Source organism: Schistocerca piceifrons, chromosome 2, assembly GCF_021461385.2.
Source record: "Schistocerca piceifrons isolate TAMUIC-IGC-003096 chromosome 2, iqSchPice1.1, whole genome shotgun sequence".
Classification (NCBI taxonomy): Eukaryota; Metazoa; Arthropoda; class Insecta; order Orthoptera; family Acrididae; genus Schistocerca; species Schistocerca piceifrons.
The window spans coordinates 832,848,811-832,861,931 of NC_060139.1; the positions used below are offsets into that span (position 1 = coordinate 832,848,811).

Here is a 13,121-nt window from a genome sequence, read left to right on the forward strand (position 1 = left end):
TCACCATTTCAAATTTATTTGACATTTTAAGTTCCCATACATAAGTTTGTACAAACAAGAGGCTTGTGTAGAACTTAAAGGAAAAAATCTGCCTGTTTATGTTATTTGACTTATATGGGTGTTACGGACACTCAGATTCTGTGAAATCTGTTTGATTCTGTTCATATTTTCAGCTCTTGTACTTTTTTTTCTCTCTTAACCAAGAGGTGTAATTGATTTTCCTCTTTCTGTGAGTTTGTGCACTCTTTCCACATACTTTTCTGCTCTCTTTTTTTTCTTGTGGCTGGTTGTGACTTTTGTTGTCATGATGTATAAGGACCACCATTTATAAAATATTTTTATTGCATCCCTGCTGCTATATCATAAATTTTGCTGTAACTATCACAAATTTGTCTGCTTTACTAAATTTTGTGAAGTCTAACTCTTCTTATGATTTATCAGCATCACATAATAAATCTTTATAAATAGAGATTGAAAATGTTGTTGAGATTTATGGCAGATGGATGTTTAATTTACCACAGCAGCCACAACCGCAGGTTCAACATATGAACTACCCAAGTCAGCCAGGCATGTTTCCATCCCAGCCCCAGTGGGGATACAATCAGCAACAGCAGCAGCAGCAACAACAGCAGCAGCAGCAACAGCAACAACAGCAGCAGCAACAACAACAACAGCAGCAACAGCAGCAGCAGCAGCAACAACAGCAGCAACAACAACAGCAGCAGCAACAGCAACAGCAGCAGCAACAACAACAGCAGCAGCAACAACAACAGCAGCAGCAGCAACAGCAGCAACAACATGGGTATTATTCGCAGCAGTTACCACCAGGTTGGTTTTGTGACACATTACACATTATGACCATTAAGCAAACTACTTAGTCTTGTGGCAAATTATACACTGTGATCTTTAAACAAATGATTGATTACATTCTGCTGCTGTTTTAAAGTCAGTAAGATTATAGGTATGCAATTAAATATTGAATGTAAAATGCAAGTGCCCACATTTTGATCTACCAAAAAAAGAAAGGATCTATTTCAAGGGTAACATTATCTGTAGTCTCTGAAATCACATCTGGAAAATAATGGATTGGTTTTTTTGAGCAAGTTTAAATCATCCTTTCTCCAACTGAGCTAACCGAATGGGTGGTGCAGTGCTTAAGACACTGGATTCAGATTCAAGAGGACTATGGTTGAAATCTTTGCCCGGCCACCCACCGTTAGGTTTTCTGTAGCGTCCCTAAATTGCTAAAGACTAATGTTGGGCTGTTTCCTTTGAAAAAAGATGGAGCCAATTTCCTTCTGCATTTCCTGCTGTACGAGCTTGTGCTCCTTTGTTAATGACCTCGTCGTTGACAGGACATTCAACGTCAATCCTTATTAAAAATGGACTGCTGTTCTATCTGTAATGGCCCATGTTAAACTCTTATTATTCCTGTTTTCCTTTCTCCCCAATATTTAGCTTTTATAGTCAAATGTCAAGATGTATATATTATCTGTTTACAGACAACCCTTGTACATTTTTGTCATCCTCTTACATCTCAGCAACATTTTCTTGTTTGATGTCATGTCTCTGACTTCTCTGGAAAAGACTATCACAATCCAATAGGTTCTGTTTCGGATGCTGTTATTTAAACTTTGCAACATTTCAGTGGAACAAATGCTTATCGTCTTCAGTCATCACCTTAATCTTCTGCCAAAATGAATTTTAGCAACACATAAGGGAAGCACCAGTTTGCTTTTGTTCTACAATATTGTAGAACAAAAGCAAACTGGTGCTTTTCATTTAATATAATGTTGTTCTACCAAGAACCGACGGAAGATTCCGTTAATATAACACATAAGGGCTTCGGCAATATTTACTATCAAATGTTAGCCTTAAATAGCATAGTCTAAAACATGTTTGTGATTTATTTACATCTGCAATATTGTTTGCAATTGCACCACTAATCTGCCTGTAGTTTTTCCCATTTGTTGACTGAATGTCTGAGTCCATTACTACCTTCTTTTCATTCCGAGTGCAATTTTATCCCTATTATGTTCCTTTATGTTGATAAATAGAAGATGCTATGCAGCCGTCCCTTCTGTTAGCTTGATTATATCCTAAAACTCAGGATCAGGAGCCAGTCACCTTTCTCACCTTTAGTCTGCTTTTTAAACTTTTGTCACTTTTTTCTACCTTTTTTGCCACCAAGGAAAAAATAAGTATTGCTTTTACTTCCAATTTTCTATATACAGGTTGATTCACTTAACTTTTTGTACTGCTCCAGCGGTAAAAGTAGATAAATTTAAACCAAGGGGCTTCTAAAATTTGAGATAAATTATTCTTTTTTGATTTTTTGAGTTTTTATAAAATTTTGCACTACTGCTATTACTGTCAACTATTCCTCTATTGCAACTGCTTCTATTTTCGATAAATATTCTAATTTTGCTGCAAAAACAAAATGGCTGCTGTGACATTTTGTTCAATTTTGAAAATAAACTTAAAAAGATAGTCAGTTTGAAAAGTAAAATCTCGGAATAGGGGAAAAAATTAGTGAAAGTGAAATATTTTGTTGCTCTGTTAACTTTGAGACAAAAGGTTTTCAGGCAGTTTTTAACAACTCACTTTCAACAAAATGTAAGTGTAACTGTGAAATAAAGTGTGGACCTCATCAGTTAAATTTAGACCTTCAGCTCAAAGACAGCCTCAAGTTCCTGTACATGCGCTAGCAATACGGATGTTAAATACAAAGGATAGTGACACCATTGCTGAATTGATTTGCACAATGAAGTCAGTGATTTTGAATTACTGTGCGGTGCACCAAATGATATTTGTAATGTTTTTGAAATGATTTTCCCTGATAATTTTCCTGAACATTTTTCACATTCATCTAAGAAAATCCCCCCCATGAACCATGGACCTTGCCGTTGGTGGGGAGGCTTGCGTGCCTCAGCGATACAGATAGCCGTACCGTAGGTGCAACCACAACGGAGGGGTATCTGTTGAGAGGCCAGACAAAAGTGTGGTTCCTGAAGAGGGGCAGCAGCCTTTTCAGTAGTTGCAAGGGCAACAGTCTGGATGATTGACTGATCTGGCCTTGTAACAATAACCAAAACGGCCTTGCTGTGCTGGTACTGCGAACGGCTGAAAGCAAGGGGAAACTACAGCCGTAATTTTTCCCGAGGGCATGCAGCTTTACTGTATGATTACATGATGATGGCGTCCTCTTGGGTAAAATATTCCGGAGGTAAAATAGTCCCCCATTCGGATCTCCGGGCGGGGACTACTCAAGAGGATGTCGTTATCAGGAGAAAGAAAACTGGCGTTCTACGGATCGGAGCGTGGAATGTCAGATCCCTTAATCGGGCAGGTAGGTTAGAAAATTTAAAAATGGAAATGGATAGGTTGAAGTTAGATATAGTGGGAATTAGTGAAGTTCGGTGGCAGGAGGAACAAGACTTTTTGTCAGGTGAATACAGGGTTATAAACACAAAATCAAATAGGGGTAATGCAGGAGTAGGTTTAATAATGAATAGGAAAATAGGAATGCGGGTAAGCTACTACAAACAGCATAGTGAACGCATTATTGTGGCCAAGATAGATACGAAGCCCACACCTACTACAGTAGTACAAGTTTATATGCCAACTAGCTCTGCAGATGACGAAGAAATTGAAGAAATGTATGATGAAATAAAAGAAATTATTCAGATTGTGAAGGGAGACGAAAATTTAATAGTCATGGGTGACTGGAATTCGAGTGTAGGAAAAGGGAGAGAAGGAAACATAGTAGGTGAATATGGATTGGGGGACAGAAATGAAAGCATTCAACGAATTCGAACATAAAACATTGGCAAACAATCTAAACAAGAACCCTAAAAAGTTTTGGTCATATGTAAAATCGGTAAGCGGATCTAAATCCCCTATTCAGTCACTCGTTGACCACGATGGCACCGAAACAGAGGACGACCGAAAAAAGGCAGAAATACTGAATTCAGTGTTCCGAAACTGTTTCACTGCGGAAAATCGTAACACGGTCCCTGACTTCAGCCGTCGCACGGACGCCAAAATGGAAAATATTGAAATAAACGATATCGGAATTGAAAAACAACTGCTATCACTTAGTAGCGGAAAAGCATCCGGACCAGACGAGATACCCTTAAGATTCTACAGTGATTATGCTAAAGAACTTGCCCCCTTTCTATCAGCAATTTATCGTAGATCGCTGGAAGAACGTAAAGTACCTAGCGACTGGAAGAAAGCGCAGGTCGTTCCCATTTTCAAGAAGGGTCATAAATCAGATGCGAATAATTATAGGCCTATTTCGCTTACGTCAATCTGTTGTAGAATAATGGAACATGTTTTGTGTTCTCGTATTATGACGTTCTTAGGTAATACAAATCTCCTTCATCATAACCAACATGGATTCCGCAAACAGAGATCATGTGAAACTCAGCTCGCCCTATTTGCCCAAGAAATTCACAGTGCTGTAGACACTGGCGAGCAGATTGATGCCGTATTCCTGGACTTCAGGAAGGCATTTGATACGGTTCCGCACTTACGTTTAGTGAAAAAAATACGAGCTTACGGAATATCGGACCAGGTTTGTGATTGGATTCAGGATTTCCTAGAAGAAAGAACACAACATGTCATTCTTAACGGTTCAAAATCTGCAGATGTAGAGGTAATTTCGGGAGTACCGCAGGGAAGCGTGATAGGACCTTTATTGTTTACAATATACATAAATGACTTAGTTGACAACATCGGTAGCTCCGTGAGGCTATTTGCAGATGACGCGGTTGTCTACAAGAAAGTAGCAACATCAGAAGACTCGTACGTACTCCAGGAGGACCTGCAGAGGATTAATGCATGGTACGACAGCTGGCAGCTTTCCCTAAACGTAGATAAATGTAATATAATGCGCATACATAGGGGCAGAAATCCATTCCAGTACGATTATGCCATAGGTGGTAAATCATTGGAAGCGGTAACGACCGTAAAATACTTAGGAGTTACTATCCGGAGCGATCTGAAGTGGAATGATCACATAAAACAAATAGTGGGAAAAGCAGGCGCCAGGTTGAGATTCATAGGAAGAATTCTAAGAAAATGTGACTCATCGACGAAAGAAGTAGCTTACAAAACGCTTGTTCGTCCAATTCTTGAGTATTGCTCATCAGTATGGGACCCTTACCAGGTTGGATTAATAGAAGAGATAGACATGATCCAGCGAAAAGCAGCGCGATTCGTCATGGGGACATTTAGTCAGCGCGAGAGCGTTACGGAGATGCTGAACAAGCTCCAGTGGCGGACACTTCAAGAAAGGCGTTACGCAATACGGAGAGGTTTATTATCGAAATTACGAGAGAGCACATTCCGGGAAGAGATGGGCAACATATTACTACCGCCCACATATATCTCGCGTAATGATCACAACGAAAAGATCCGAGAAATTAGAGCAAATACGGAGACTTACAAGCAGTCGTTCTTCCCACGCACAATTCGTGAATGGAACAGGGAAGGGGGGATCAGATAGTGGTACAATAAGTACCCTCCGCCACACACCGTAAGGTGGCTCGCGGAGTATAGATGTAGATGTAGAAAGAGGAAGCCGCCTGGTAGAATTTTGCACAGAGCACAACATAATCATAACTAACACTTGGTTTAAGAATCATGAAAGAAGGTTGTATACATGGAAGAACCCTGGAGATACTAAAAGGTATCAGATAGATTATATAATGGTAAGACAGAGATTTAGGAACCAGGTTTTAAATTGTAAGACATTTCCAGGGGCAGATGTGGACTCTGACCACAATCTATTGGTTATGACCTGTAGATTAAAACTGAAGAAACTGCAAAAAGGTGGGAATTTAAGGAGATGGGACCTGGATAAACTGAAAGAACCAGAGGTTGTACAGAGATTCAGGGAGAGCATAAGGGAGCAATTGACAGGAATGGGGGAAATAAATACAGTAGAAGAAGAATGGGTAGCTTTGAGGGATGAAGTAGTGAAGGCAGCAGAGGATCAAGTAGGTAAAAAGACGAGGGCTAGTAGAAATCCTTGGGTAACAGAAGAAATATTGAATTTAATTGATGAAAGGAGAAAATATAAAAATGCAGTAAGTGAAACAGGCAAAAAGGAATACAAACGTCTCAAAAATGAGATCGACAGGAAGTGCAAAATGGCTAAACAGGGATGGCTAGAGGACAAATGTAAGGATGTAGAGGCCTATCTCACTAGGGGTAAGATAGATACCGCCTACAGGAAAATTAAAGAGACCTTTGGAGATAAGAGAACGACTTGTATGAATATCAAGAGCTCAGATGGAAACCCAGTTCTAAGCAAAGAAGGGAAAGCAGAAAGGTGGAAGGAGTATATAGAGGGTCTATACAAGGGCGATGTACTTGAGGACAATATTATGGAAATGGAAGAGGATGTAGATGAAGATGAAATGGGAGATACGATACTGCGTCAAGAGTTTGACAGAGCACTGAAAGACCTGAGTCGAAACAAGGCCCCCGGAGTAGACAATATTCCATTGGAACTACTGACGGCCGTGGGAGAGCCAGTCCTGACAAAACTCTACCATCTGGTGAGCAAGATGTATGAAACAGGCGAAATACCCTCAGACTTCAAGAAGAATATAATAATTCCAATCCCAAAGAAAGCAGGTGTTGACAGATGTGAAAATTACCGAACTATCAGCTTAATAAGTTACAGCTGCAAAATACTAACACGAATTCTTTACAGACGAAAAACTAGTAGAAGCCAACCTCGGGGAAGATCAGTTTGGATTCCGTAGAAACACTGGAACACGTGAGGTAATACTGACCTTACGACTTATCTTAGAAGAAAGATTAAGGAAAGGCAAACCTACGTTTCTAGCATTTGTAGACTTAGAGAAAGCTTTTGACAATGTTGACTGGAATACTCTCTTTCAAATTCTGAAGGTGGCAGGGGTAAAATACAGGGAGCGAAAGGCTATTTACAATTTGTACAGAAACCAGATGGCAGTTATAAGAGTCGAGGGACATGAAAGGGAAGCAGTGGTTGGGAAGGGAGTAAGACAGGGTTGTAGCCTCTCCCCGATGTTGTTCAATCTGTATATTGAGCAAGCAGTAAAGGAAACAAAAGAAAAATTCGGGGTAGGTATTAAAATTCATGGAGAAGAAATAAAAACTTTGAGGTTCGCCGATGACATTGTAATTCTGTCAGAGACAGCAAAGGACTTGGAAGAGCAGTTGAATGGAATGGACAGTGTCTTGAAAGGAGGATATAAGATGAACATCAACAAAAGCAAAACAAGGATAATGGAATGTAGTCTAATTAAGTCGGGTGATGCTGAGGGAATTAGATTAGGAAATGAGGCACTTAAAGTAGTAAAGGAGTTTTGCTATTTGGGGAGCAAAATAACTGATGATGGTTGAAGTAGAGAGGATATAAAATGTAGGCTGGCAATGGCAAGGAAAGCGTTTCTGAAGAAGAGAAATTTGTTAACATCGAGTATTGATTTAAGTGTCAGGAAGTCATTTCTGAAAGTATTCGTATGGAGTGTAACCATGTATGGAAGTGAAACATGGACGATAAATAGTTTGGACAAGAAGAGAATAGAAGCTTTCGAAATGTGGTGCTACAGAATAATGCTGAAGATTAGATGGGTAGATCACATAACTAATGAGGAAATATTGAATAGGATTGGGGAGAAGAGAAGTTTGTGGCACATCTTGACCAGAAGAAGGGATCGGTTGGTAGGACATGTTCTGAGGCATCGAGGGATCACCAATTTAGTATTGGAGGGCAGCGTGGAGGGTAAAAATCGTAGAGGGAGACCAAGAGATGAATACACTAAGCAGATTCAGAAGGATATAGGTTGCAGTAGGTACTGGGAGATGAAAAAGCTTGCACAGGATAGAGTAGCATGGAGAGCTGCATCAAACCAGTCTCAGGACTGAAGACCACAACAACAACAACTAAGAAAATGAGATAACCAATAACTGATGCACTGGCACTGTATTTCGTGGACCTTATGCATGAAGCATGCTCATTATATTCTTTAGTTTTGATGAAACTACAATGTTAAAGAAAAAAAAATTGCGAACAACCATTACATTTTGGTTGGAGAGTAAGTGTTGCATAGCAACACATCACCTAAGAACTACCTTTATCAGCAAAGCAGACGGTGGACATTACATCAGAAATTATTTAAAGTACCTTCTGAATCCAACTTGTCCCTAAATAAATGACTTGTGCTGGGATCATACAGACCAACATTTAGGCTTTTAGGCTTTTAGATAGTCATGGCCAGGATACCTGAGGCAACAACTCATAAACATCAAAAGTTGCAACATTCATTCACTGCATAATGCCTGTATGAAGCCTTTGGAGTGTTTAGATGAAGGAGCACGGAAATTTTTGATTAATATTTAACATTGTTTTGATGGTTGGCCTGTTTGCTGGGAAGAATTTGAAGGAATTCAATCAAAGTTGATGTTCCACATCACAAGTTTTGAGGCATACAGCAACAAGGTGGCTTACTTTATGACCTTCAGCCAACAGGGTTCTGGAACATTGGGATAGTATTCAGTATTACTTTCTTAAGCATATACTTCTAAAAAAGAATTCTTTTACAGTTCCGTCCAAATTGCACGGTGTCATTGTGAGTGCTTTAAAAAAGTCTCAAATGAAAGCAGAACTTCATTTGATGAATTCATCTGCAGAGCTATTCAGTAAGTTAACAAACACTTGAAAGCCAAACGCCTTTGATTCAAAAGTTGCATAAAATAGAAACCATACTTCAAGGTTTTTTGGGTCATGTGTTGAAGGTTTCTGCTTTGAGAAAAATTGAGAGTACTTCTTAAGTGCTTCATAATGACCTCTTTACATTGGAGAATCTGCTTCCTCATAAACAGCTAGTTGTTGATGGGCAGGTAACTGAAGAGCGTAATAAACTGGAAGAATATGACAAGCCGTGATTTCTAAAGAATTCCCAGAAATGTTACATCACAGCTTGCAAACATGTGATGGAAAGACATGTTTATCAAGTGTGCCATTGAAAAGTTTTATGTGTTTAGATCCCAAGAGAGAATAAAGAGCAGAAACTGCAGTGACATGGTAAGTGTATCTAAAATGATGCCTTTCGATATCTGGCAAGGTTACTTATTAGACAAATGAAAGGTTCTACAGTTTGAAAAAGATGACCTAGCATTAGACAACAGCAATATTGACATTTACTGGCAGCAGCACATCTCAAAAAGAGAAACATGATCCATAGATTTAAGGTATTCAAATGTTTCAAAACTTGTTAAGGCTTCTCTTACTTTTTCCCATGGAAAAGCAAACATAGAAAGAAGGTATTCCACTTCGAAGCACACATTAGGAGAAGACAAGACAGCGATCACTGAAATATATTCAAACAGTGCTTTGACTATGAGGGACACTTTGGAACAATACCCTCGTTTCCTTTTTGTGCCCAATGACTCACAGCTCATAAGGTAAGGACAGCAAGCACATGCAAGTTATGCTGTTTCTAAGGTAGAATGTGAAAGGAAAAGAAAACGTGAATCTGAAGAAAACCAAAAGAGGAACAAAACCAAAAGGCATCTTGAAGAAGAGATTAAAAAGATGATTAACATGAAAACTCAGTTGACTATGAGACTGTTGCTCTGAACGAAAGGCGAAAAGAACACCAGCTATCCAAGGAGGCACAAAGAGAACTTCTCTCTCAAGCTTCAGCTAAACTGGAAAAGCACTAAAATGATTTAAAGGCAGCAAAATCAGCCCACAGTATGCTTGAGGGTGCACAAAGCATAAAAGTAGAAGATAGAATGAAAAAAAGGGAGGCAAAAACCATTCAGAGAAACCTTGAGAAAAGAAAATCGAGCACGATTACTTCATTTTTTTCTAAGATTCATAAGGAACAGTCACTCAAAAATATTTTGCTAATCTTTTTCCAGTATTGTAGTGTAGAACATCATTGTAAAAACAGACTGTAGATTTTGTTTGTGATTTATGATTACCAATATTGAATTACCAATGTACCTGCATGTAGTAACGAATTTGTGTGAAGGAAAAAAATGGCCATATCCCATCCAGAATCATAATAGATAACTCTTTTGGCATGGGATTATTAAAAATAAAAACAGTTTGTTTGTGCCATATCTGTTTACTGAAATACAAGTAATGTGTCACTTTTCTCACCTTTTTGAAAAGCCACCATGGCTCCCAAAGTCTGAAGTAGGTGACTGACTGCATTGTACTTCAAGTGGTCTCTCTATCTCAAAGTTAATGGCTGCCATAGACTGCACCATTTGGTGTCACACACACACACAAACACAAACACATCTGAATACTGAGTGAGAGCATGTGTACTGAGAGAGAGGTTCTGATTCAATCAGTATTTATGAGAGACAAACTGGCTAGTGTTTTCCCTTTGGTAGATATATTACATGGCATCATTGTACTGAATGAGTGCTCTTATGTTCAGAATTTGCCTTCATACTGCATAGTGGCTACGCCTCTTTCCCTACGATATTCTGCTGTATCAATGCTAGGCAGTTCATTACTCCAGAATACATAATAATGTATTCAACACATCTTTTGTCTTGAACCACTGATATTTCATTTCATAAATGTTTAACTAGAGGATCCATAAGAAAACTTCTCCACTACAAAAAGCAGAGGTACTTGGGGCCAGGTGTCTAAATTCATTGAAAGAAGGCATTTCACTGTTTTAGCTTTGTGGCACATGAGTGCACAACTGTTGAATGGAAAAACTCACAGGAGGGAGGAGAATTGCATCAAGAATAACTGAGAGAAATAATTTTCTGCTTTTCCTACAATGTATTTTTTAAATGCAGGCAAAATAATGAATACTGCAAAAGTATGGCCCAAAATGCTATAAAACTATCCAAAATCCTGCAATAATGGTACTGCAATTTTGCAATTGCACTTAAATTTATTGAGATGATTCACAGAGTTTTTCTTAAACAGGATACATTAAATTTGTATCTCATCATTTTTTAAAGTTCAGTGATCTTGTCTCTACAGTTTGGGCTAAATCTTTTATGATAAATCCCCAGAAATTAAGTGATGTCAGTTTGAGCATATGAGATTGTCAAGCACTGTACACTGACTTGAAAATTGATCACTGTGGAAACCATTGTTAGGATAGTACAATGCTGTACAGTTTTGTTGGACATCTATACAGCGTTCTTGATCATCATCGTTGTCATGTGAAATTAAAAGACTTCTTGAAGCTTGAGGTACATGAGTCTCTTAATTGAAGTCAGTTTGTAAAGTTTGCTCACCCTTATGTCACAAAAGACAATAGCACTAAAGATTAATATTGGGCTGTTTCCTTTTCTAAAGACAGAGCCAATTTCCTTTACTCATTTCTACCACCTGAGCTTGTGTTCCATCGTTAATGACTTCATCATTGACAGGACATTGACCCAGTCTTCCTCATGAATGGAGTAGTGTTTCATCTGCATTGACCTATGTTATGATCATAATATTGCTCTTCTCCTTCTCCCCCTGTATTTAGGTTGTTCAGTGTGGGGTCTTGGACTTCTCTGTCAAGGATTGTTGTAATCTAATATCTGTTGCTAAGATACATAGGTAATGCTTTGGATAGCATTATTAAAACTTGGCGACATTTGGGTGGCGTAGATTTTCATCATCTTCAGTTGACAGTAATTTTAGCAGTTTTGAGATGTCACAAATTGTTAGCTACAACAGGTAGAAGACATGCTTTGTTGGTGCTGCACGTTTTAGTGATTTTGTCCAAGAGAAACTCATGCTGCAGTGTTCTTCTTTGTCATGCCAGTGTAGAAGTGTGCACAGAATCAGCTAAGTGAAAATCTGAGCAATTTGCAAAGTTAACTTCAGAATTTTCCTTTGTGTGAGACAGCGTGCACAATATGTGTGCCAATTTGAAGTTCTAGAGTTGCATATTTTCTGTTCCGTGTCACTTCTGCATCGCCAATTGTAGGCTTAAACTTAATAGTGCTCTTCTAAAATTTTTGAGAATCATAGGCCTATCCCCATTCAAAACAATTATTCTCTAATTTCATTGTGCAGTTACACTACAAATAGGCTATTTTTGAGAATTTTCAGACGCTTACGAATCTATACAAGTGTTTTCCACACATAATTTATTTCATAGCAAATCAGCATTTGTGATTTACAGTTCAGCCAGAGAATATGTCACCCCTGAATTTCATTGTGTATCAGAGCAAATAAACATGTGTTTTTGGGAATTTTTGGAAGCTACCATTGTCCTTTGCATAATCTATGAGCAATTTGTAGTAAATTGGCATTTGTGATTTAGTTCCTGTCACAGATTTTCTAACTAATATATTATGTTACATCTAGTTGTCTGTTACTGAGGAATAACCCTATATATTATCTGCATTTATTATCAATTAACTCTGTTTCCATGTTTGTTAAAAACTATAACTAGCCTCAAAACATTTTAGGAAACTAGTATTTTTTACCACAGGCTTTTATGTTAGCTTAAAAGGAATTTCATTTTGTGTATGTGCTTCAATTCTTATTGGGAATTAGCAGCTTCTTAGCTCAATAGAATAAAAGATAATCAATGGAGACTTATAGTTATTTGTTCACTGCCTTGTAAGACATTGTGCCAGCTTAAATGCAGCCCCACTGTGAATGCAGTTCTCGAACACAGGACGAGTTGGTTGACATTCATAAGCAACTGGAAAATCACCCTAATTACTGTCAAATGGTTAGCAACTGTTGTGAATCGGTGTGTTGGAAGAAATCCCCTGAGTCATACCTGTAATACCAGTACCATAGGTACCTACCTCAAGTACTATCCTCTTCTGTGGATCTGTCATTACTCGTCCACTTGACTGAAAGTGGTATGTCAGTAGCAGATCCAGGTGTCCTTTACAGGATGGACAGGGACCAGGGAGGACTTAGGATGTTATTTCGATCCTCCTAAACAACAAGTTTGAGGTGTTGTCTTTCACTCAAACTAAACCAGTGGGACTCAGTCTGTTTTGGGGAAACCTGTTTTGTCAGCTTTCAGGAGGAGGCAAATGCAAAAGAGTAGTGGTCTATTAATTGTAGGCAGTTCAAACGTACAGCGAATGGTGTTACCACTTAGGGGGAAACCACAGCA

The 13,121-nt window shown here is 38.6% G+C and overlaps 1 protein-coding gene across 1 annotated transcript in view; it reads left to right on the forward strand.

The window, feature by feature from the left end:
- LOC124774951 (mediator of RNA polymerase II transcription subunit 12) overlaps nucleotides 1-13,121 on the forward strand; it is a 365,571-nt gene that overhangs the window by 290,908 nt on the left and 61,542 nt on the right. Inside the window, exon 36 of the mRNA XM_047249660.1 lies at nucleotides 522-828. Coding sequence (XP_047105616.1) covers nucleotides 522-828 — 307 coding nt within the window. The remainder of the gene's footprint in view (nucleotides 1-521; nucleotides 829-13,121) is intronic.